Source organism: Erythrolamprus reginae, chromosome 1 (genome assembly GCF_031021105.1).
Source record: "Erythrolamprus reginae isolate rEryReg1 chromosome 1, rEryReg1.hap1, whole genome shotgun sequence".
NCBI classification, from domain to species: domain Eukaryota; kingdom Metazoa; phylum Chordata; class Lepidosauria; order Squamata; family Dipsadidae; genus Erythrolamprus; species Erythrolamprus reginae.
The window spans coordinates 386,944,371-386,970,618 of NC_091950.1; the positions used below are offsets into that span (position 1 = coordinate 386,944,371).

Consider the following 26,248-nt stretch of genomic DNA (forward strand, 5'->3'; position numbering starts at 1 on the left):
TATTATTATTATTATTATTATTATTATTATTATTATTATTATTATTATTATTATTATTATTATTATTATTATTATTATTATTATTATTATATCTTTGTATACCACCAATACGTACTTGACAAAACAAACAAACAAATCTGCATTGGTTTCAACCAGGCAAGGTGGAAAGCAGCACGGTTGTTCAGATTAAATTCACACACACACACACACAACTCCACTCCACCTCCGGTGAAAATCCCCAAAAACAGATTTGCCGGGTTAAAGAACGACATGAGGGGGGTGAAGTGGGAAACGGATCAGGTGATTGGGGGGAGTGGGAGGGAATCACGTGGGCCACGATCAGGCGCCGCGGTTGTGGCTGCGGCTGGCGGAGCGGGCACGTGGGGTGAGTCAGCGCGGGGAGGAGCAGCTGAGGGCAGGGCTGGGGAGACGCGGCTTTCGGGGGTGGGGTGGCGGCTGGGACCGTAGATAAGGCGGGCAGAACCGGCGGGCGAGCTGCTGAGGCCTTTAGTGACTCCGCCAGTGCTGCTTCGGGTAAGGAAGGTTTTTTTCCTATTTTCCGGGAAACCGTAATCTAAGATTAAACTTAGTTAAACTCGGGTTTACAGGAAAGGAGGAGAGAGGGGGCGCAGCCGATTCTGTGGCAACCCCCCATCTGGTGCCTAGATAAATTGAGGGTGGGGTGGGGTTATAGTGGAACCCCATTGTCATCCAGAGCCAGTGGTTGTCGGTGCTGATTTTTAAAAGGTGGCCAAAGGGAGGGGCCGGCTTTGCATTTCGTGTTCCCCTTGATCTTTTTTTTTTTTTTTAAATATTTGTTATTATTCTCACCGTCTACTCCGCTAAAGATGAAGGGTTGGTTTGCACGACACTCGCGGCTGAAAATGAATAGCTTGTCTGCGTAAATAGAGCTATTTTCTGGCTAATTTGCTCGGCAAAGGAAGTTCTTTGATTTCTCTTTAAGAGGAACATGCAGTAATTACGAAAAGATTTCCTGCTCCTGGGCTAGCTGTGACGAAGAAGAGAGCAGTGCCCGTTTGGTTGAACTGCAGAGGAGATCTGTTGTGGGTTTTGCAAAAGCTAGGAATCTTTGAAAGAGCCTGTTTTTGAGTGTGTGTGTGTGTGTGTGTGTGTGCGTGCGCGCGCGCGCATGTAGAGGGGAGAGTGTTGCATAGTCGCCCACCAATTTTATTTATTTATTTATTTATTAGATTTGTATGCCGCCCCTCTCCAAAGACTCAATTTTACCGCAGATTCCACTCCATAGGCCTTGGCTGTGGGTTTATGTAAATAGGTGTCAGCTTTGAAGTAGCTTCCTTTCTACTCTATTCAGATTATTTAGAAACAGAAGACTGACGGCAGAAAAAGACCTCATGATCCATCTAGTCTGCCCTTATACTATTTTCTGTATTTTATCTTAGGATGGATATATGTTTATCCCAGGCATGTTTAAATTCAGTTACTGTGGATTTATTTACCAACCACGTCTGCTGGAAGTTTGTTCCAAGGATCTACTCTTTCAGTAAAATAATATTTTCTCATGTTGCTTTTGATCTTTCCCCCAACTAACTTCAGATTGTGTCCCCTTGTTCTTGTGTTCACTTTCCTATTAAAAACACTTCCCTCCTGAATCTTATTTAACCCTTTAACATATTTAAATGTTTCGATCATGTCCCCCCTTTTCATTCTGTCCTCCATATTTTTCTACCATATTTATTTATTTATTTATTCAGATTTGTAAGCTGCCCCTCTCTCAAGACTCAATTTTACCCCAGATTCCACTCCATACGCCTTGGCTGTGGGTTTATGAAGTAGCTTCCTTTCTACCCTATTCAGATTATTTCTACCCCATTTATTTTTTTATTCCGATTTGTATGTCGCCCAACTCCCAAGGGACTATGGGTTGATCTGAATATCATTCCCGTAGTCCCAAATCAGCACAGTGATTGGTGTGTGTTGGTCCTGTAATGGATGAGGAACGAATTTGTTTGTTTGCTGGTTTGTTTGTTTATTATTTAGATTTTTAGGCTGCCTTTCTCTGGACACTCAGGGTGGCTTATAACAGAAAGAGCTACTCATCCGATTGCTATGTTGGACTTAAAAATTGAAATCAAAACCAGACTAGATCATCTGTAAGGAAATCCTCAGTGATATTTATATGCTGGTAAATTATCTTAAATTGAATTACAGTAATTGAAAGATGTAAGATGCCTCATTTATCCAAAAGGATCTTTTTGGGGTCAGAAGTACAAAAAGGAGAGGGGGAGATTGTATCAATTCTTCATGGTATTTTCAGAAAGAATCGACCTCCTTTCTGGTAAAGCTTTCGTGCATCCTCAAACTGGCAGAAAATTATATTGGGGCAAGAATTTGCTTCTTTACTATACTGCTTGTTCTGAGTTGGGGCCAAATGAGACCATCCTTATTTACTATGTGTGCAGAACAGATTTAAAAAATCTGGATGGACACCATGGCTTTGCTTCCCTCTCCTTCCCTCCCATCAAGTGCCATCAGCCAGTGGGAAACCATACATCAGCTGACCAATTCAGGTAGGGGAGGGAGATCTAGCCATAGAGCAGCCAAAGGGTGTGTACTGATCAGCTATTGTTCAGTTTATTTCTGAGTCAGATTTGGCACAAAGAGTGAGTCTGGTTTACAAGAGTTGGACTTTCCTACCCTATATACTGTAATTGGTAGTTGGATTGATTCTGCCTTTCATTCTAGCAATCCCTTGACTGCTGTTGACAAAGCAGGGAAATGTGTCTGTTTGTATTATGTGTAAACACTATGAGGGGAACAGTGGGTAATATTACTTCAACCCTGGAGCAACTTAAACCTTCAACTAGTGTGAGTTGAGGATTAGATGTTCAGGCATATTTGTGTCTTGGTTAGGTGCAACTACCAAAAGGAAAAGTCCTTAGCATGAATCTGCTTTTCTACTGGGACTTGAATTAGAAATGGAATTGGTGCTTTGCCATGTAAGCAAATTCTAATACAATTTCCCTGAAATGGAGGCTCAACAACAAGACAGGAGTGTTCCTTGTTGAAGTAGTTTATTTATTTATTTATTTTATTTATTAGATTTGTATGCCGCCCCTCTCCGTAGACTCGGGGCGGCTCACAACAATAACAAGAACAATGTAAGAACAAATCTAATAATTTAAAAAACACTAAAAACCCCATTATTAAAAGCAAACACACACACAAACATTCCATGTATAAATTGTATAGGCCCGGGGGAGATGTGTCAGTTCCCCCATGCCTGACGGCAGAGATGAGTTTCCTATTAATTTATGCAAACATGTTATTGCTTTAAAATGAATGATGACTTCTATATTTTTTAGCTTTGTGGAAGATAGAATAGGGCTATGGATACCCTACTGAATGGGGAAATAAAGAGAAATTGAGTTAGGTGGTTTTAGGTACAGTAAAATGTAGGGGAAGCTAATTGGAATGTCCTTTATTTGGGCTGTAAAGAGTTGAATTCTGGCTAAACTTATACATTTCTAAGGAATGTGCTTCAGAAATGTGCTGTAGGCCAGAGTTTATTAATGTAGGAAGTTTTAGATTGCTAATCAAGTTCAATATTTTTTTGGGGGAGGGGTTATAAAAACCCATCATGTTGTGATACTCTGAATGTTGGCTTCTTGTGGTCTGCAGAAGGAGTAGTAATCTTAGAATACAGAACTGAACATGCAATATGAGCCGCGGTGGTGCAGTGGTTAGAGTGCAGTACTGCAAGCTACTTCTGCTGCCTGCCTGCTGCCTGCAATTTGGCAGTTCAGATCTCTCCAGGGCAGACCCAAGGTTGATCCAGCATTCCATCTTTCTGAGGTGGGTAGAATGGGGACCCAGATTGGTAGGGGCAATATGCTGACTCTGTAAACCACTTAGAGAGGGCTGTAAAAGCACTGTGAAGTAGAATATACCCTGTTTCCCCGATAGTAAGACACCCCCGATTGTAAGACGTATCGGGGGTTTCAGGGGGGTCGGCTAATATAAGTAAAACATATGTCTTACTTTCGGGGAAACACGGGGGTATTGCCGCCTCCCTCTCATCTAGCTGCGCGCCGCCTCCTGCCCACGTCCGCACCGTCCCCCTCTCCATACGTCGCCGCGCCGTCCCCTGCACTTGTCACTGCCGCCTCTGCAAATTTACTCGGGCACGTCCCTACTCCAAAGAAACCTCCCCCCCCTGCCCATCACAGAAGGTAAAATGCATATACACTAAAAAAACACATTTTACACAGTTTTTTTAGCTGTCAGTGCCCCTTTAACAATATAAGACATACCCCGAAAGTAAGACATAGTGGGGCTTTTGGGGATAAAAAGAAAGTAAGACACTGTCTTACTTTCGGGGAAACACGGTAAGTCTAAGTGCTATTGCTATTGCTGTATGGGGAAACCTCAGGAATTGGTACAAAGAGTTTCAACGGTTAATTTACTCTTTTCTCTTCTTTTGCTAAATCCATGTCCCAGGGGCTATTAATTTGGCTACTTCTAATTTGTAGGAATTACAAATTATCCGAGTCTGCGGAGAGGGGCGGCATACAAATCTAAATAATAAATAAATAAATAATAAAATAAAATAAATTCTAGAGAACATTAGAGCTTGACTTTGATGTAGAGATTGTTCAGTAAGTAAACATACAACAGGGAGGAATATGTTATACAGTGTTCCCTCAATTTTCGCGGGGGATGTGTTCCGAGACCGCCTGCAAAAGTTGAATTTCCGCGAAGTAGAGATGCGGAAGTAAATACATTATTTTGGCTATGAACAGTATCACAAGCCTTCCCTTAACACATTAAACCCCTAAATTGCAATTTTCCATTCCCTTAGCAACCATTCAGATTATTACTCACCATGTTTATTTATTAAAGTTTATTAAAAAAAATATTTATTAAAGGCAGACGAAAGTTTGGTGATGACATATGACGTCATCGGGTGGGAAAAACCATGGTATAGGGGAAAAAACCTGCAAAGTATTTTTTTTAATTAATATTTTTGAAAAACCGTGGTATAGACTTTCCGCGAAGTTCGAACCCGCGAAAATTGAGGGAATACTGTATGTCATACCTGGTATATGGAATCATGTCTGATTACCATTGGCAAGAAACAAGTGGCATCCCCCCCCCACCATTTTGAGGTAGAATAAGTACAACAGTAGAACTTCTGTAATTGTGTAATAGTTTCCAGAATTGGGAGGCCCATTTCCTGCTGTTGGTTTTAACAAGTTAAATGGCTTATAATAGCATCTGGTTTTACATCTTGCTCCACTCAGCACACACTTCATTATGTTATGAACAGTTGGCTCTATCTTTAAAGAGTTCAAGCATCAGCAATCAGGTAGAAATGGGCATTTCACCTGCAAAAGAAAGAAGTGAAGGAAGGAAGCATTGTAGCAGCATTCTAACATTTTCCAGTTTGTGACCCCTGACTTGTTTACTTAACTGTTGGCAAGATTTTATTTTCGGAGGGTTTGGGATTGTTTGTTTTTTGTATCAGCTGACCGAAATTCAGGAATTTGGTAGAGTGTCATGACCAGTTTTGGGATCAAAGGGCTGGTGTAGTTATTTGAAATGCTACAAGAGAAATAAAAGGCAAATGTTAGGAACATTTTTCTCCCAGGAGTAAGCCTTTGTTTTGGAAAGAATACAGTTGTTTAAGGTAGCTTGAGGATCTGTTTTCTGCTGTACCACTTGAAACAGATTTCCTACTTCAGAGAGAACTAAAAGATGGACCACATGTTGTACAAGTGAAGACTGATATAGCAATACTTACAAAGCTCTGATGCTTATAATGCTCTCGACATCCAACAGTTCATTTAGTGACCATTCAAAGGTACAACAGCATTGAAAAAAAGTTGCTTATGGCCATTTTTCACACTTCTAACCATCACAGGATCCCCATGGTCACATGATCAAAATTCAGAACTTGGCGACTGGCTCATATTTATGATGGTTGCAGGGCCCTGGAGATCATGTGATCCCCTTTGTGACCCTTCTGACAAGCAAACACACGATCTAAGCATAGCCCATAAAATCATCTGCTACAACATCCTTCCTGTCAGTGACTACTTCAGCTTCAACCACAACAACCCACGAGCACACAACAGATACAAACTTAAAGTAAACCGCTTTAAACTAGACTGCAGTAAATACGACTTTAGTAACTGAGTAGTTAATGCATGGAACTCACTACCAGACTCTGTAGTATCATAACCTAACCCCAAAAACTTTACCCTTAGACTGTCCACCTCTCTCAATTCCTATGAAGTCAATAAGGGGCGTGCATAAATGCAGCAGCATGCCTTTTGTCCCCTGTCCTAATGTTGTTGTTTATTTTTTACTAGTATCATGTATATGAATATTATTATATATTTGTATACCACCAATACGTACTTGACAAAACAAACAAATAAAAATAAAATAAACAAAGTCACTGGGGAAGCATCATTCAGTTAACAACCGTGTTACTGATCTAATAACTGCAGTGATTCGCTTAACAACTGTGGCACATAAGGTTGTAAAACGGAGCAAAATTCACTTAACAAATGTCTCACTTAGCAAAAGGTTTTAGGCTCAACTGTGATCGTACGTTGAGGATGACCTGTGTCATGTAATGTTTAGACATGATAGGTCATGCAGTATGGAAAGACATAGCCTAAATAACCTTTATGATTACCAATGTCTGTACTTTCGTGAGATGTAAAACCATGAATCATCAGTTTTGCAAAGTACACTGACCAAGTTTGTGGAACATGTAGGCCTCAAAATGTCAACTTTGGTTTCACAGTTTGAATAAGATGCAACATTCAGTAAATTCTTGGTGAACTGCCATGGTGTGAATGTTCCACCTTCCTGGAATAAAAACCAATCTCAATGACTTCCTGGTGGAGGGGGTGAAAGGGGCATCAAATTGCTGCTATGTGTGGTACAGTTCTGTTTCAAATTCTGTACTTTTGCGCTGGAAAGGAACAGGTTTCTCTCCCTGTTGAGTGATCAAGAGTGAATGTAGCAATATTTTCTTTTATGTCTAATTATTCTTTATTTCCTGATTGTGCAAAGGTTTAGCTTATACAGTGGTAAGATGGTCAACATATTAAATTAATTAATTAATTTTTTAGATTAGATTAGATTAGATTTATTGGATTTATATGCCGCCCCTCTCTGTAGACTCGGGGCGGCTCACAACAATGGTAAACAAAACATAGTAACAAATCTAATATTTCGCAATCTAAATTACAGTTTTAAGTTAAAAAATCCAAAAGAGCCCCAATATATAAAAAACAAGCACACAATCGAATCATACACAGAAAGTACATGGGCAATAGAAACATAGAAGTCTGACGGCAGAAAAAGACCTCATGGTCCATCTAGTCTGTCTGCCCTTATACTATTTTCTGTATTTTATCTTAGGATGGATATATGTTTATCCCAGGCATGTTTAAATTCAGTTACTGTGGATTTATCTACCACGTCTGCTGGAAGTTTGTTCCAAGGATCTACTATTCTTTCAGTAAAATAATATTTTCTCATGTTGCTTTTGATCTTTCCCCCAACTAACTTCAGATTGTGTCCCCTTGTTCTTGTGTTCACTTTCCTATTAAAAACACTTCCCTCCTGAACCTTATTTAACCCTTTAATATATTTAAATGTTTCGATCATGTCCCCCCTTTTCCTTCTGTCCTCCAGACTATACAGATTGAGTTCATTAAGTCTTTCCTGATACGTTTTATGCTTAAGACCTTCCACCATTCTTGTAGCCCGTCTTTGGACCCGTTCAATTTTGTCAATATCTTTTTGTAGGTGAGGTCTCCAAGGGGGAGATGTTTCAATTCCCCCATGCCTGACGGCAGAGGTGGGTTTTAAGGAGTTTCCGAAAGGCAAGGAGGGTGGGGGCAATCCTAATCTCTGGGGGGAGCTGGTTCCAGAGGGTCGGAGCCACCACAGAGAAGGCTCTTCCCCTGGGTCCCGCCAGACAACATTGTTTAGTCGACGGGACCTGGAGAAGGCCAACTCTGTGGGACCTAACCGGTCGCTGGGATTTGTGCGGCAGAAGGCATTCCCGGAGATATTCTGGCCCGATGGCATGAAGGGCTTTATAGGTCATAGCCAACACTTTGAATTGTGACCGGAAACTGATCGGCAACCAATGCAGACTGCGGAGTGTTCGAGTAACATGGGCATACTTAGGGAAGCCCGTAATTGCTCTCGCAGCTGCATTCTGCACGATCTGAAGTTTCCGAACATTCTTCAAAGGTAGCCCTGTGTAGAGAGCATTACAGTAGTCGAGCCTCGAGGTGATGAGGGCATGAGTGACTGTGAGCAGTGACCCCTGATCCAGATAGGGCCGCAACTGGTGCACCAGGCGAACCTGGACAAACGCCCCCCTTGCCACAGCTGAAAGATGTTTCTCTAATGTGAGCTGTGGATCAAGGAGGACGCCCAAGTTGCGGACCCTCTCTGAGGGAGTCAATACTTCCCTCCCCCCCCCAGGGTAATGGAAGGACAGATGGAATTGTCCTTGGGAGGCAAAACCCACAGCCACTCCGTCTTATCCGGGTTGAGTTTGAGTCTGTTGACACCCATCCAGGCCCCAACAGCCTCCAGGCACCGGCACATCACTTCCACTGCTTCGCTGATTGGACATTTTTTAAAATTGCAATTCCATCTTGGCTACGTTTTTCCCATTAGGATGTATTCAGCAGTGTTTTTCTAAGTTTGCTGTGGCAGTCTAAATTTCTATACGGAATCTGAACCAAGGGAAGAGAGGACAGGCCCTCCACAACTCAGCTTTTAGGATGCATATTTAAAACTTTGGACCTTCTGGCAGTTGAAAATGGGCTGGGAGATCTTTTGTTATGAACTTTGGAATTGCACACTCTCACACCCTTTTGTGTATTTGAGGAATAGACTGTTAGTGAAACCCATATAGATTTGTTCATTCTGTACTGAAAACCTGGCAATGTTCTTGTTCAGTGCTTGCAGAGAGTTGGATATGAAGTGCATGTAGCATTTGCCAGGAATATATCAAGTCAGATAGATATGTTTTCTCAGAACCAACTGCCACTCATAGAAAGCAACTGCAGAAGCCCAGGAAAAAACCATTACTCATGTTCCAAATTTGGATCTCTTTATAGGACTAATTTTGTCAACATTGCAACTGTGTAAATTATTAACCTCTCTCTTTCAGGTAGCATCTTATCAAAATGTGGTGCTCTGTGGTAATTCTCGGCCTGTTTGTGGTCCTCACAAGTGCCCGTAATGTTCCATACTTCGCTCCTCTCTCTCCGGACTTAGTGAACTATATTAATAAGCTCAATACCACATGGAAGGTGAGTGAATTTTGGGGTAGGGTCCAACTATGCAGGGTGATGGGAATTGGTAGCCATTTTGTCTTTCAAGATAACAGCGTGGCAAATTTAATATTAATGGACTGATTTCACTTGCAAAGGCCATTTAACTAACAGTTTGTTGGCCTGGCATGAAATAGATAAGTTGTGGCATTTTCCTTTCTGGGCGATTTTATTAACTCCCCACCCCCTCACCATCCTACAGTCATAGAAGCAAGACCCTAGTTGAGCTGGTACAGTACTGATGCAGCTTGCTGTTTTGTGGTCAACATCTTGGGAAACTATATCTTGGCCTCAAAGCTTCTGTTTCTCTTATGGCCAGTAGCCTATTTTTTAGAGGATGCTGAGCAAGATTTTTAAACTGCAAGCTGACTGGAAAATGCTATATTTCTCCCCTACTCTAAAGTTCCAACTATCAAAGGACTAGATGATGGGTCTTTTCACAGTAGCTCTTGCTCTATGGAATATTGTCCCCTCAGAGATTAGGAGAGCCCTAACTCTGCTGACCTTTCATAAAGTTTTAAAGTGGATGTCTTACCTTTGTGGACTTCAGGTCCCAAAATTCCAGGGGCAACCATGTACAAATGTCTTAAAGCTGTCAAAATTGAACACTTGCTTTAAAAACTTGGCTATGTACCTGATCTTAAGGCTCTGAATATATTAAGGACCCCCCCCCCTTTTTTTTTTGCTTTATTGTTAATTGTCTCAGTTGCTGTATATTTATTTGGTATGTATTTAATTGGGTTTCTTTTAATTTTTATAGTTTTAGAACTATAAGCTTCCCAGAGTCATTGGTTATGGTCAGTTGTAGCAATTTAATGAATGAATGATTAAATAACAGATTACTCTGAAATTAAGGCAAATGTCAAGTTAATGAAGGGGAAAAAAATCTAAAGCAATATTTAATTAAAAAATGATTTGATTAAATATTTTGAGCTGGTTTGGTTTAGCGGCTAAGTCATTAAACTAGAAACTAGGAAACTGAGTTCTAGTCTCATCTTTCTTAGACATAAAAGCTGGCCAGGTGACTTTGGGCCAATCACTCAGTCCAGCTCTCCTCATAGGTGGTTGGCATGGGGAAAATAGGAGGAGAAAGGCATATTAAGTATGTTCACTGCCTTGTGTTATTTATTAAAAGTAAATTGTGAGCAGGAACAGGGAGAGAAAATTTAGTCTTTCATGCAGGTAAAGACAGTATTCATTGAAAGCAGTATTTATCAGACATATATTTTATCTCTGCCTGCCATAAAGAAAAAACCATGAGTTCATTTTTATGGCATGTACAGTTATGTTTTTGTAATGAGTATAAAGTAGAGTGAAAAGTCTAGATCCATGATGGCGAACCTATGGCACACATGCCCAAAGTTGCACGCAAAGCCATGTCGCCCGGCACATGTCTACGGAGAGGGGTGGCATACAAATCTAATAAATAATAATAAATAATAATAATAATAACATGTGGCCTTATATGTTTGTCTTCTGGGTTTCTGGTGTGCATGCATGCAGGATGATCAGCTGTTCTTCACACGCACAGAAAAATCAGTGTGTGTATGCACGTCAGCCAGCTGGTTGTCGGGTGTGCATATGCACCAGAACCTTGAAGTTCCACTTTTTCAGAGCCCAATCCCTTCGCGCATGCAGCAGTGCAGAAAACTGACCTGTACATGCACATCAGCCTGTTGATCATCAGGCACACATGCGTACTAGAATCCGGAAGTTTGGCTTTTCCACAGTGGAGTCCTAACAAGAGTGTTCAAAAGGTTTGCCATCACTGGTCTAGGTCAGTGATGGCGAACCTTTTTTTCCTTGGGTGCCGAAAGCTGTTGTGCATACACGAGTGCCCACACCCATAATTCAGTGCCTGTGGAGGGGTGAAAACAGCTTCCCCCGCCCCCTGGAGGCTGGAAACAGCCTGTTTCCCAACTTCTGTTGGGCCCAGTAGGCTCATGTTTCTCCCTCCCCAGGTTCCAAAGTCTTCCCTGGAGCCAAGGGAGGGTAAAAATGCCCTCCCCCTTCTTCCCAAAAGCTCTCTGGAAGCAAAAAACATCCTCCCAGAGGTTCTGTGTGAGCCAAAAATCAGCTAGCCGGCACACACATGCATGTTGGAGCTGAGTTAGGGCAATGGCTCGCTTGCCAGCAGATATGGCTTCGCATGCCACCTGTGGCACCCATATCATAGGTTTTCCGTCATGGTTTAGATTATATTATGTTTTATTATTATTCTTACTTTTCTGAATAGGCTGGACACAACTTTGCCAATGCTGACATGAGTTATGTGAAGACATTGTGTGGCACCTTCTTGCACGGCCCCAAACTGCCAGAGAGGTGGGATATTTATGTGCTCTTCTTCTAAACCTGCTACATATGTGTTCTTTAACTTTTGGACTCTGCAGATAAGGACTATCTTGCCTTCTGCTCTCGGGAATAGTTTCCTGGTTACATTTGTATTAAAGTTGCTAATGGACATGAAAGAAAGAGCTTAATTTAATGATAGGTCAACAACAAGCACAAAGTCTTAGTTTAATAGCTTGGTGGGACTAGGAGAGACCACACCTGAAATTCTGAACTGTTGTTACTACTTTTATATTTAAATATTGAGGTAGATGAAGGCCAGTTCGGTATAGTGGTTGAAGCATCACACCAGAAACTAGGAGACCTTGAATTCTACTCCTGCCTTAGGCACAAAGTTAGTGGATGAACTTGTGTCATTTACTCTCAGCGCTAGAAAGGAAGCAATGGCAAACCAGGTTTTGACAAGAAAACTGAAGGGACTTATCCAGGAAGTCTTCAGGTATCAGATACAACTGAACAAGGAGGGGAAAAAATGAGCTAGATAGATCCAGCAGTATGAGTTGATATTAGAGAGCTTTCCTATGTTTTTATTATTTAAAAATAAAAGACCCAGCAAATAAGATGTCTCACATTTTAAAAAAGTAGTTGACATTTATATACAGCCATTATTTTCAAAAAATGAATTCTATAATAGTAGCAATAGCAATATCACTTAGACTTATATACCAATTCACAGTGCATTTATAGCCCTCCCTAAGCCGTTTATGGAGTCAGCATATTGGCCCCAACAACCTCGGTTCTCATTTTACCCACCTCAGAAGGATGGAAGGCTGAGTCAACCTTGAGCCTGGTGAGATTGGAATTGCCAAATTGCAGGCAGCCGGCAGGCAGCAGAAGTAGCCTGCAGTACTCTAACCACTGCACCACCGTGGCTCATGATGATTTGTTGATAGTCTTGCTTCTTAGTGGAATGAATTAACCTGGACAGATATACAGTGTTCCCTCAGTTTTCGCGGGGGATGCATTCCGAGACCGCCCGCGAAAGTTGAATTTCCGCAAAGTAGAGATGCGGAAGTAAATACACTATTTTTGGCTATGAACAGTATCACAAGCCTTCCCTTAACAATTTAAACCCCTAAATTACAATTTCCCATTCCCTTAGCAACCATTTAGATTATTACTCACCATGTTTATTTATTAAAGTTTATTTTTTTAAAAAATTATTAAAGGCGGACGAAAGTTTGGCGATGACATATGATGTCATCGGGCGGGAAAACCCGTGGTATAGGGGGGGAAAACGTGAAGTGTTTTTTAATTAATATTTTTGGAAAAAAATAGGGAACACTGTACTGTGTTTCCCTTATAATAAGACATGTTGTGATAATAATCCCGACAGGGCTTTTTGGGAGATGCCGTGAAATAAGCCTCACCCTGAAAATAAGCCCCCCCCATACTTTCCAGGGAAAGGGTGGGACATGCCAGGGGGGTCATCTTTCTCCAGCGGGCTCTCTTTTGACCGGGAGATCAAGAGCAAGCGAGAGGCAGGTGCGCACACCCCCCGCAGGAATAGCTCGGCTCATCTGGGCTTTGCCTACGCCAGTTTGAAAAGTGCTCCTGCCTGTGATGAAGGGATCGATGCTCGCCTCCTGTTCTATGCAGGCAGGAGTGCTTTTCAAAATGCTGCCAAAGACAGCCAAGTGCAGCCGAGACAGTCCAGGAAGGGAGGGAGGCAGTGGTGGGAGGCGGAGCCGTCCCAAGCCCTGCGCTCATCTGGGTTCTACCTACTCCTGAGCCCACAAGAAGGCGTCTCTGTTGTCACTCCTTCGGCTCTGCCTCCCACCACCACCTCCTTCCTTAGTAAACTGGCTCATGGCCCACCCTGCCCCATCTGACTTGCCACTCCCAAATTCCACCCCACCGCAAGATGTGCGTCTTGACTGACACATGTAGCTCCATTGTGTCCAAGGCAGCCCGTTCTAAAAGAAAAGTCTCACGAGTTCAGTCAAACTTAATTTAACTCAGGAGACTTTTCTTTTAGAACGGGCTGCCCTGGACACAACGCCGAGTAATGCGATGGAGCTATAAGTGTCAAAACACATGTCTTGCGGCCCGGCCCGCCTGCTGCACACACCCAAAAATAAGCCATCCCCAAAAATAAGAGCAAGGGCATTTTGGGGGGAGGTCAATAAAATATAAGCCCATCTTATTTTCGGGGAAACACGGTGGTTCCTGGCCAAAATATTAGTAAATTCATGAGGGCTAAACTTTGAAGTTATTAAATAGATCTCATTTATATACAATACAGTGTGAATTCGGAATCTTATGTATTCTAGTATTGTGTCAACATGCTGGAAGCAAAATTGAAGCTCTGACATAAGAGATTAAATCCAAGGACTTTGACTGACAAAGACATTACTTAATTAGAGCATGGTTCTGTCTGTTTTTCACTCAACTTCTTCCCTGTTGTTTGAAAGGTTTGAATTTGCTGGTGATTTGGTCTTGCCAGAAAGCTTTGACTCAAGGCAACAATGGTCAAACTGCCCAACCATTAGTGAAATCAGAGACCAAGGCTCTTGTGGTTCCTGCTGGGTAAGTAGAGAAGTGGTATACCTATGCTACCTTTGCCATAGGCCAGAATTCAGTTCATATCCTGTTCTCCATCTTTAATAGAAGCTACCAATACATGAAAAAATGCACATTGGCTAAATTCATGAATAGCACTAATTGACGCATAGCGTGAACATTTTGGTGTATGTGTGAACTCAGTTATTGTGGCATACTCAGTAAATTGCAATTTGGAGAAATCATCTCTTAGGTTAACACAATGTATATATGAGTTCTTACTCAATCCTATGACTCTACTTGTGTTGGAACCACCTATCCATTATGAAGTATCAGTGTACATATGCCAATAGGAAATCCATAAGATCTTTTAATGAGAAAGAGAGAAAGATGTAGTAGAGTGGTAGTGGGGGATTTTGCTTGGGGGGGGGGTGTTGGTCATGGGTTTAGGAGAGTCTACAGGTCTCAACAGTGCCACTGATGGAACTTTTGGATTGTCCTTTCGTAGGCTTTCGGTGCAGTTGAAGCCATGTCAGATCGGGTTTGTGTCCATACTAATGGCAAAGTGAATGTGGAAATTTCTGCTGAAGATCTGCTCTCTTGCTGCGGGTTTGAATGTGGGATGGGGTAAGTTACTTCCTACCCAGTGTTCCCTCTAATTTTTTTGGGGGGTGGGCGGAAAAGTATAGTGTCTGAGCGGCAGTCCCTTCGGGACTGGGCGGCACAGAAATAATAAATAAATAAACAAACAAACAAACAAACAAACCAACAAACAAAAAACCCACCCTGTTTTGCCTCAGAGAATTTCAAAATAAAATACTGTACTGTGTGTCTATAACAGTGAGCTCATAATAGGGCAACTCTATCAATATCAAAATGCCACTTAAATAGTTGAGCTAGTTTCAAACTAGATTTTGATTTTCTTTCTCTCTTCCTTACTCCCATTCTTTTTCTTTCTCTTTTCCTTCCTCTCTTTTTTCTATCTGTTTCTCTCTCTTCCTCTCTTCCTCTCTCTCTCCTTCCCTCTCACTCTTTCCCTCTCGGCTTCTGGGCAGGTTTGGAAAACTCTGAGTTGATGATGATTTTTAAGTGAGCGATTGCTCACTGCTCAGCTTAGAGGGAACTATGTTCCTACCTTGTCACTTGTCTTTTCTGTGAACAGCATTTTTCTCCTGCTAGATAGTTCACATATTCAGGATGGAAAGTTCAATGGGAACACTCATACAGTATGTTGAGATCAGAAGTCTTTTTGTTCTGGAAGATTGATTTCTAGAAAGCCCTCAGACCACTCCAGAATGGCTGAAACAGAGTCAGCTGAGATTAAAAAGAAATGTCTAATTTTTTCAGATGGTTCTAATCCCGACACAGTTTGTCTTCTATGTAGCTAACAAGAAGACTACACTGAAAACTAGAGATGAGAGCAGCCTATTTACTTCATGGTAAATGAGTATTTTATGATTGGGCCATGTGTACTGTGTCATCTCAAGAGAGCCATTTTTTAAAATTACAGTGTGTTCCCAAAAATGTTGAAGTTACCTTTCCCATCTCTGTTAAGTACTTCTTTGGGTATCACATGGATAATTATCACTCCAAAGGCTCTTCAATCTTTCGGACAGTAAAATTGAGTTAAAAGCCGCCCTGAGTCCTACGGAATTGGGCGGCATATAAGTCAAATGAATTATTAAATTAAATTAAATGTATTTTCCCCAAGGAGTTCTTTTGTGATAGTTGTGCATCATTTTCTTGCAGTTGTAATGGAGGTTATCCTTCTGGAGCGTGGAAATACTGGACTGAAAAGGGCTTGGTGTCTGGTGGTCTTTACGATTCACATGTTGGTGAGTTTTCTTCTGAGCAAGATGCCTATGACCGGCATTGAATGGTGAAAGTCCCTCTTGAGTGGTGCATTGCCCTTGACTTCACCTTGCAATTAGGCTGCTCGCTTGGATTCCATCATTATTTTTATCTACAGACAACTTGGATTTATTCAAATGATCTTCACTAGAATATTGAGAAAGGGGAGCTTGATGACAGATGGAAGAATTGGAAGTAGTAGGCAGGCCACATGGGGGCTTGAGATAGGAATTTATTATTTATTTATTTATTTATTTTATTAATCAGATTTGTATGCCGCCCCTCTCCGCAGACTCGGGGCGGCTAATAACAATAAAAAGACAATGTAAACAAATCTAATATTAAAAATCTTAAAAACCCCAATTTAAAGAACCAATCATACATACAAACATACCATGTATAAATTCTATAAGCCTAGGGGGAAAGGAAAATTTCAATTCCCCCATGCCTGACGACAGAGGTGGGTTTTGAGGAGCTTACGAAAGGCAAGGAGGGTGGGGGCAACTCTGATATCCGGGGGGGGAGTTGGTTCCAGAGGGTCGGGGCCGCCACAGAGAAGGCTCCTCCCCTGGGTCCCGCCAGACAACATTGTTTAGTCGACGGGACCCGGAGAAGGCCTGTGAAATGAAGGTAGCTTCAACTTATGACCTTCAAAGTTACAACAGATCCATCTAAAGCTAATGAGCAGATTTTGAAGCCTTCCCTCCCACACATTATATTTTGGATGTTCAGCAGTCAGCTCCCATTTACAGCTGCTTGCAACATCTCATGGTCATATGACTTGTGATTTATGACAGTTTTGCTGGGACGTGGCATTTACTTTGGGTTTCCAGTAAACTCAGCCCAGAATGAATAATATGTTAACTTTACCACTGTTATATTTCCTTTATGAGTACCACAAACTGGTTATAAAATTGGGTCACTCACATGATAACTCATTTTACAGCTGTCATGACTTAGACCTGTAGTTGCCGGGCTCAGTTATTCGTAACTTGAGGACTTACCTGCATTTTTGTTCAGATTTTGGACTGAATGCAGAGAGCCTGGTTCAAATTCCAAATCAACCATGATACTGACAGGTGACTTTGAACACGTCACCGGTTCTTGAAATATATTTGGTCTCAAAATATTACTGTGAAGATAAAATGGATGATAGAAATGGAGTTCTCAAGGGTAAATCAGATGAGCTGCTTTCTGAATTAGTGGTTTATAATATACCACAGAGGCAGTATGAACTACAGTATGAAATACACTGCTCAAAAAATGAAAGGAACACTTAAATAACACAATATAACTCCAAGTAAATCAAACTTCTGTGAAATCAAACTGTCCACTTAGGAAGCAACACTGATTGACAATCAATTTCACATGCTGTTGTGCACATTCAACTTTGTACAGAACAAAGTATTCAATGAGAATATTTCATTTATTCAGATCTAGGATGTGTTATTTGAGTGTTCCCTTTATTTTTTTGAGCAGTATATTTTTGAATATAAGTGAAATTCTGTAGCTTAGCATGCTTTATTTTGATTTGAGCTTAGAGTAGGGACTTGAGCCAACTGCCCTTAAAAGAGTCTTTTCAAATGGCATTTTATTCTGTATTATGTCCAATAGGCTGTAGACCCTACTCTATTCCACCCTGTGAGCATCACGTCAATGGCACTCGACCCGCCTGCAGTGGAGAAGGTGGTGACACCCCTGAATGTGTTAAAGCATGTGAAGCTGGTTATTCTCCTTCATACAAGAAAGACAAACATTATGGTAATGCATATATTAAACTGCACATTCTGGTTTATAAGAAACCGCACAGGCTTTAAGTTCAAAATACTGAGATGATAAAAATTTAATATCCTGTTTTAGATACAATAGATTTCCAAATGCAGTAAAAGATTAGAAATGTAAATTAAAAATTAGCAATGCAAACAATCTGATCAGGAGGAAATGCTAGTATTGTTGGTTACACAGGATCACTTTACATTATTCACTCATTTAAATCCGGCAAATTATAGTCTTGTCATAAAGTAATTATTATTTTAAAACTGTTCCTCACCAATTCATTGAATAATGTTTAGATCAGATCTGAATTTTGTGGAAACATTTTTGTAATCTTTGTCATGAAAGAAACTAAAGAATGTATGTTAAAACACATAGCAGATGCATTGCTTTTCAGTTATAGTCAGGAGTAACAGATGATCGTAATAAAAACAATGTGGTGAAAACTCATCAAGTTTTGAAATAAGCAGTTTGAATATTTTCTAGTGTAAAAATTACTTCCTCTTTCCCCTGGCCAGGAATGACTTCCTATAGCGTCCCTGGCAATGAGAAAGAAATAATGGCTGAGATTTATAAAAATGGACCAGTGGAGGGAGCCTTTACAGTTTATTCTGACTTTCTCATGTACAAATCAGGTAAGTGTTTTTTCTGTAACATCTTAAAGTAGACTTTTTTCTTAAAAGAGCAATTTAAACTCTTGAATAGCTAAGTCAGTGATGGCAAACCTTTTTTTCCTCGGGTGCCGAAAGACCATGCATGCATTATCATGAGTGTGTGAGTGCCCACACCCATAATTCAATGCCTGGGAATGGCGAAAACAACTTCCCTGGCCCCCCCGGAGGCCCTCTGAAGGCCAGAAACAGCCTGTTTCCCAACTTTTGGTGGGCCCAGTAGGCTTGTGTTTCGCTCTCCCCAGGCTCCAAAGGCTTCTCTAGAGCCTTTGGTCATGTGATCAAAATTTGCCCTCTTGGCAATTGACTCATATTTCTGACTATTGCATTGTCCTGGAATCATCATTGTTTTTAAGGGGTTTTAATATTATATCGTATGTTTTATTCTTTGGTTGTGAGCCACCCCAAGGTCCCTTGGGAGTTGGGTGACATACAAATCCAAATAATAAATAATAAATGTGATCTCCTTTTGCGACCTTCTTACATAGTCAGTGAGGAAGTTAAATTCACTTAATAACTGCATTATTAATCTAACTGCAGCAATTCATTTAACTCTGGCAAGTTAAACAGGGCAAAATTCACTTAAGAAATATTTCACTTAGCAACATAACTTTCTGCTCAATTGTGGTCATAAATTGAAGACTATCTGTAAACAGTTAGTTTCTGTGAGTCTAACTCTGTTTGTCAGTACATCCCCAAGTTGCATTTGTCTTCTTAGCAGCTGCATGAGTCCTGTTCACGATATTACTATGACTCCGTAAAAGCTAGGAATATGAAATCATAAATTATTTTGATTACAGACTAGATTTAACAATTCCCGAATTTTTCAAGCTTAATTTGGTTCCATTTTGAAACAGCCAGTTCTGCACCTGAAATACATTTTTTTTAGCTATACCCCATCTGGTGCCTAAGTCTAAAATGTGACAGTTGGGATTCAAATAAAGTTGCCAGAAACTATGGTTTCTTCACAAGTTTAAATTCCAAGCAGAATATTAACTTAATAATCCTAGCAGGGAAATCACAGTGTTTATATTTGGGGATACAATTAACAGGTTTTTCCCCTGCAGGTGTCTATCAGCATGTCTCTGGTGAAGCAGTTGGTGGCCATGCAATCCGAATTCTTGGCTGGGGTGTTGACAATGATACACCTTACTGGTTGATAGCTAATTCCTGGAACACAGACTGGGGCGAAAATGGTAGGTGATCTTGTCTTCCTTTAGTGAGTCAATTATCTTACAGGAGCTGTGGTTGAGCAACATCTGGAGGTTCCTTTTCAGTTGACATGTGACATGTTTTTGTCATGCACGTCAGTACAGGTAATTCTCGAGTTATGAATGTAATCGCCAATTATATTCATAACTTGAAGATTTGTCAATTGGATCACATTAAAAGAACACGATCCCTCCCTGCTTTCCCCAATACATATATTCATACATACATACATACATACATACTTACTTACATACATACATACATACATACATACATACATACATACATGCTTCTATGCTGCCCGATCTCGAGGGACTCAGGGCAGCTTACAACAATATAAAATTATATAAAATTACAAATAACAATAAGAAGTCAAGAAAAAAACTATAATTCTAAAACCCTGATTAAAACTCATAACGAGGCAACACACGACCCACATACATACCATTCATGAAGTCATGTTCGATTAACATTGTTAATCAAATGCAGTTAAGTGCACATGAGGTATTTCAAGGTGGTGAAGACAATTGTTGGGGGTAGTGCTGGAATAGGCCACTTGCTTTTGACCACCTAAGGCCTCCCCCATCCACTGAAACATTTCATGCTCTGCTTACAATCCCTTGGGGTTCCCATACAGTAGTTGCTTCCCCTCTACCCATCCTGCCCTGCTGGGTCTCCACAGGCATTGGGCCTGCTTTGCTGACACACACCCCTCCCCGGATTTCACTTGCTTCTTCCCACCCATTTCCGATTGCTCACTTAACTTTCAAAGTTCTCTAGAGTTCCAGAACAACAGAACCACGTGGCAAAAAAAAAGGCATGTTTTACTCAAATGCTGGCGAAGCTATAAGGATGCAAGTTTCAAGGAAGACAGCTTCCCCAGCATCTGAGTAAGATGGCCACTTTTCTGGGATCTCTACATCCCTCGCCAGCAGCGCAGGCACCTTCTACTTGCTGCTGGGGAGCTGGTTTGAATGAGTAGCTTCAAGAATTGGAGCATAGAGGTGGCCCCCAATCAACCTGGAGCTTGTTTCCTTTGTTCCTCTTGTTTCTCATTGCCCAATGAAATCCGCCAACTGCAAGCCCAATGAGACAAAGGAAAGAAGGTCTACACGGATTGGCAGACCCTTCTGCTTTCACACTCCTGTCTCTGAAGCCACTAATTTTCTGCCACGTGGGTCAGCCTGTTCAGGAACTGTGGCAATCTTCGAAAAGTAAATGAGTGATTAGAAATGGGATGGGGAAGAGCAAGTGTAATCCTAAGTTAGTAAAGTTAGTAACAGTAAAGTACTTTTTGGGGGAGATGTTATAATTTTGAATCATTGCTAAATGAATTTCCATAAATGGAAGAATACCTGTATACATACACACACACACACACACACACACACATACACATACTGGGGCCGTTGATCTGATGATGGTATCCATTAAGATCCGGCCATAAATTGTATGCATGGGTTTTACTGTTTTATTTTAATTGTTTTAAAATTGTTTTATATGTTTTTGGTATTATTGGATGTTGTATTTTTGGTTGTAAGTCTCTAGGGGAGTTGGGCGGCATAGAAATCAAATACATACCTACATACAAAATATGGCTGGGGACAAGCCGGTTGGGCTGGGTTTGTTTCCTTTTATTTAGTGTTAAGATTTCTCTCTCTCAATATCTCCTAGGTTACTTCCGAATCCTCCGTGGACAAGATCACTGTGGAATTGAGTCTGAGATTGTAGCTGGAATCCCTCGCACAAGCCAGTACTGGAAGCAGCTGTGATAACATTGCCAGCTGAATGGCACATTATCATACTTACAAAGATAGAAGACATGGTGGCAATCCTTTGCTTTAAGACATTTTAGACGTCAGAATTTTTTTTTAAAGCCTTTAACATTTTTTTTAAAAAAATACAATACAGATGTCTCTAGCAAGGCTCTCTTTGCGTCTAAGCGTGAGGCTTTCTAATTTTCTCAACAATTTTTTATGATCGGCAAGACAGAATTGTAAGGAAGTTGAGATGAAACTGATTGTTTTAAATGAAATACCTCTAAAGGAATCAAAGTACATTTCACCAACAGAATGGCATGATTAGAAACAACCAACTGCTGCTTAAGATGTTGAGGTTGCTATTTGCAGTGGTATTTAACTTTACTTTACAGATATTGATGGTACATCTCATCAGATAAAGAGTGTAGGATCATGGAATCTCAGGGTTGGATTGTTTTGAGTTTAATCCTTAATAAACATTATTGTGCGAAGTGGTAAAGAGGATTCTCCCACCCACTCCTTCTTTTTCACACATGCATTCACCTTCAGGAGATAGGAAATAGAAAGGCCAAAGTAGTCGCTTATTTCCCATATGGATGCTGAGGTCTAGGGTTAAATTTCAAAGAAATTTTAAGAGGATGTCCTCATGGTAGCAGCAGTCCTAATTCTTCTCTTCATAAATTCTCAATGTCAATATATGTCTCAATAGTGAAAAGATAAGAAGTAGAGGGAGGGTCCTTCTGAAACTGGCCAAATAGTCAAAAACTTCCAAATCTGTTGTAACTCTGTGCATTAAACTTCAGTTCCTTGATAAACTTGGCCAGGCGGAATTATAGGATGATGAAATTTCAAGTTAAATTAAAATTAAATTGAATTTTAAATAGTTGCAGAAGCAGGAACACACATGCAAATAGTTGCAGAAGCAGAAACACACTTATATACATAAACAGAGAGAGGTTTTGTGTGTGCCTGTCATTTAAGCTTGATTCCTGAAACTATTTGGGCATTTGCACTAACTGGTCCCGCACATATGCATGAAATATTTCATTTTTTATAATTGTAAATGAAGAGGAAACAAGCAAAAAGCATAAAAATTGTGCACATAGAGGCTATAAGAATGGTTCGACACTAAATAAACCTCAAATTAAAGGAACTTCTGTTTGCTATTGTTAGTCTTATTGAGTTCAGTGGTCTCGCCTAGACATGATTAAACTGGATTTGCTGTTATGAGAAGCCATAAAATCAAGGGTCCTCAAACGATGGCCCGCACACCAAAGCCATTAATCTGGTCCGCACAGGACTATAAGACTACCCCGCCCACATTGCCCCGCCAAGTATAGAACTCACCTTTGCAAGCCCTGCAGGCAGGAACTGAAAGGTAAGGCCAACAATTTTGGCCTGCAAAGACATTCTGGAGATTGGGGAGGTGAAAAATGGGCAAAAGCGGCCCACTTTTTAGCCCAAAAACCCAGGCTATTTTTGTCTGTTTTTGGCAAGCAGAATGCTTCTGGAGTTGGGAAAAGTAAAAAGGGACATAAAGATGCCCCAGGAGGTCAAAAATAGGTGAAAATGCCCCATTTTTCATCTTCCTCATCTCCGGAAGATAGACAGACAGAGGAAGAGAGATTTCTCAAGCTCCTTGGGGTTAAGCTGAGTTTCTTGAAGTGGGCCACTAGACTCCTAAACAACTGAAAAAATCATCCAGTAAAAAGTTAACCAAAAGAGCAACATGTAAGCAAAATAAAACACCCCCAGGATCAAAGTTTTAATTTGTATGCATTGTTTAATTGATTGTTAAATTGGCCATGGCCAACTTGTCACATGACCTAGCCAGGCCCACCCTGTCACATGACACCCTAGCCACACCCACCCAGTCAGTCCAGCCCCCCAACAGTGGGGGGCCATGAATTGGCCCCTTTTAAAAAGTTTGAGGACCCATGCCATAAAATGGTTTGCTTTGCATAGGTAGGTAACCAGTCTGTTTCAACAAACTCTTTAAAACAAATCATAGGATAACCCAGCCTAAAATTGAATCTGACCTATAGACTTTATGTCATTGGTTTCTGGCTTCAAATACAAAGTTATTGTTAAATGCAGAATATTTTATATACTTATGTCCAGAATTTCATCAGTGTACTTCCAATTCCTATCTCTAGTAAAGTCTCTCTTTTCTACAATGTGTGTGTTCATTCTTCCCCCTGGTGGACAGAAAGGGTTGTATTGTGAATCTATATTTTAGTGCACCTTCAATACAACTAACTGCCTGCTTCAGTTTGGAAAATAGACCCAATGCACATTGTGCCATAGAAGTAATAATGGCTTTATGCACATACAAGGTTTTAATGTTGAGTTCCATACAGCCTGCAGATTACAGATTAACAGAGTTGGAAGGGACTTTGTAGGTCATCTAGTCCAGTGATTTTCAACCTTTTTTTGAGCCGCGGCACATATTTTACATTTACAAAATCCTGGGGCACACCACCAACCAAAATGACACTCTAACACAGTACATATTATACATAGACATAACCAGCTGAGATTGAGGCTTCATCTAGTGGTAACATTTACCTCCAGTCCTGACCAGGATTAGAAATTGGGACCATGGGGAGGAGTAGCAGCTTCAACTACTCGCCACGGCCACACAATGACAAGTGTGCGGTAGCCCGAGTGGGAACCCTCCTGGGTGTGGATGAGAGGCGGCCTGCTATTGGTTCATTGCTAGTGGTCGGGATGAATCCTAGAAGGTGATTGGTCAGTGAGCGTTCCCTGTGCCTCAACTCTTCCTGTTGCTGATAGCTGGAGGGATTCTGAGGGGAATGTTTATGTTCGGATGGAGGTGGCTGGCCTCCAAGGGCCATATCTGGCACACGGGCTGTAGTTTGGGGACCCATGTTTAATTTCCCCACGGCACACCTGACCATGTTTCATGGCACACTAGTGTGCTGCGGCACACTGGTTGAAAAACACTGATCTAGTCCAACCCCCCCACTCCCACCCAAGCAGGAGACCCTACATTATTTCTGACAAATGAGAGTCCAATCTTCTTCAAAGTCTCAAGTGATGAAGCTCCCACAATTTCCATTGGTGGTTCTCACTGTCAGAAAATAGAAAATTTCTCATTTCCAGATTAAATCTTTGTTCAGTTTCAGTCCATTACTCCTTGTGTGGCTTTGGAAAATAGTTTGACCCACCTACTTTCTGTGGCAGCTTCTCAAATATTGGAACACTATCATGTCTCCCTTGATGCTTCTCTTCACTAGACTAGACATACCCAGTTCCTGTAACCGTTCATGTTTTAGTTTCCTGCCCCTAACCATCCTGGTTGCTCTTCTCTGAACTTTAGCTAGTGTCAACATTTTTATAGTGTGGTGACCAAAATTGGATGCAGTTTTTCTAGGGCTTTAGAGTGGTATTACTACCTCACTTGATCTTGATTGTATCAGTTAATGCATTTTAGGATTGCCTCTGGAAGTTCTTCACTATCCCTTAAGAAATGGCTTTTAAGTATAAACTGCTGAAAGCCACTATAACCTGCCTTCTAACCTGCATTTGTAAATCAAGAAATTTCTGTGACCCCTCTTTATATTAGGGCCCAGGTTAGAGAAAACAAATACTTCATGCTAATGCCACAGCAGATTAGTGTTCCTCAAAATGCTAAGTAGGGTTGATCTTGGTTGGTTCTTAAGTGAGACTATCTAGAAATATTGAGGTTTTAGATTAGGAAGTGAACCATTCTAGAAGTCAATAGTAAACCAAGAAAACAAAATGCATGTGTTCCAGTGACATTAGGAGTAGAGCTATTATCAGAACTTGTGTTCCAGTGACATTAGGAGTAGAGCTATTATCAGAACTTGTAAAAGCTCTACATCAGGACTCATAACCATTCCTTACTGCCATGGACATATAAGATAGAAGAGCCATGCTGAATCAGGCCAAAGCCCATCGAGTCCAGCATTCTGTGTCACACAGTGGCCCACCAATTGTCCATGGGGATCTTGAGCAGAAAGGCAAAACCCTCCCTTTCCCGTGACCCACAACTAATGGTACCCAAGGGAATCCTGCCTGCCTCAACCAACATAGAGACGGTACATGGACATCTGTTTCAATAACCACCGATACACTTGGCATCCATGAATCTGTCTAATCCTGCCTTGGAGCTATCCAGGCTGACAGTTGTCACAACCTCTTCTGGAAGTGAATTCCATAAACCAACGACCCTCACGTGAAGAAATATTTCCCTTTATTTGTCCTCACTTTCTTACTTATGAGCTGTAGAGAATACCACCTTGTCCTATATGTGATGGAGAAAAGTATTTTTCTCTATCCATCTTTTCTATCCCATGCATGATTTTATACGCTTTGATCAAGTCACTTCTTAAATGCCATCATACACTTTCCTAGATTGATTTCTTCATTTTTGAGATTTAGCTTCATAAATCTCATTGTAAACCAGAGGTGTCAAACTCAATTTCATTGAGGGCTGCATCAGGGTTGTGTTTGACCTCGGGAGCAAGGGTGGCTGTGACCAGTTCGATTTGACTCGTGCTGGCTCTCAGCCGGTCTGGGCTGGACCAGGTAGGAACAAAGGGAGCCAGGAGCACACACTCAAATGCAGCAAAACTCAGCTTTAATTAATCCCCACATACAGGCCAGAGCCTCAGAATGTGAGTAGGGAATCCTTTGTTATCAGCACTGGGAGCTTGTCTCCCAGCACCTTTTCAAGTCTCTAACCACATCCTATGCCCACCCAGCTGCCCACGCCCACTGGTAA

The 26,248-nt window shown here is 41.1% G+C and overlaps 1 protein-coding gene across 3 annotated transcripts; it reads left to right on the forward strand.

Moving 5' to 3' along the window:
- The first annotated feature begins 298 nt into the window (after positions 1 to 298).
- Positions 299 to 22,630, forward strand: CTSB (cathepsin B). Of its 3 annotated transcripts, none has more exons than XM_070734828.1 (10): positions 299 to 385; positions 9,197 to 9,338; positions 11,596 to 11,681; positions 14,123 to 14,237; positions 14,719 to 14,837; positions 15,960 to 16,045; positions 17,676 to 17,822; positions 18,353 to 18,469; positions 19,573 to 19,701; positions 21,392 to 22,630. In XM_070734828.1, the coding sequence occupies exons 2-10, from the start codon at positions 9,213 to 9,215 to the stop codon at positions 21,487 to 21,489; spliced, it is 1,023 nt and encodes a 340-aa protein (XP_070590929.1). In that variant the 5' UTR covers positions 299 to 385; positions 9,197 to 9,212; the 3' UTR covers positions 21,490 to 22,630. The 3 variants fall into 3 exon arrangements, with proteins under 3 accessions (XP_070590929.1, XP_070590927.1, XP_070590928.1); XM_070734826.1 differs by having other exon boundaries at positions 303 to 534; XM_070734827.1 differs by having other exon boundaries at positions 307 to 534; positions 9,201 to 9,338.
- The last annotated feature ends 3,618 nt before the right edge of the window (positions 22,631 to 26,248 follow it).

Bases quoted from the DNA above. Each gene is read 5' to 3' on its own strand.
- CTSB (XM_070734828.1), top strand. From the start codon at position 9,213: ATGTGGTGCTCTGTGGTAATTCTCGGCCTGTTTGTGGTCCTCACAAGT. The intron at 14,238-14,718 runs GTAAGTAGAGAA...GTCCTTTCGTAG, and splicing joins GCTCTTGTGGTTCCTGCTGG to GCTTTCGGTGCAGTTGAAGC. The intron at 14,838-15,959 runs GTAAGTTACTTC...ATTTTCTTGCAG, and splicing joins GGGTTTGAATGTGGGATGGG to TTGTAATGGAGGTTATCCTT.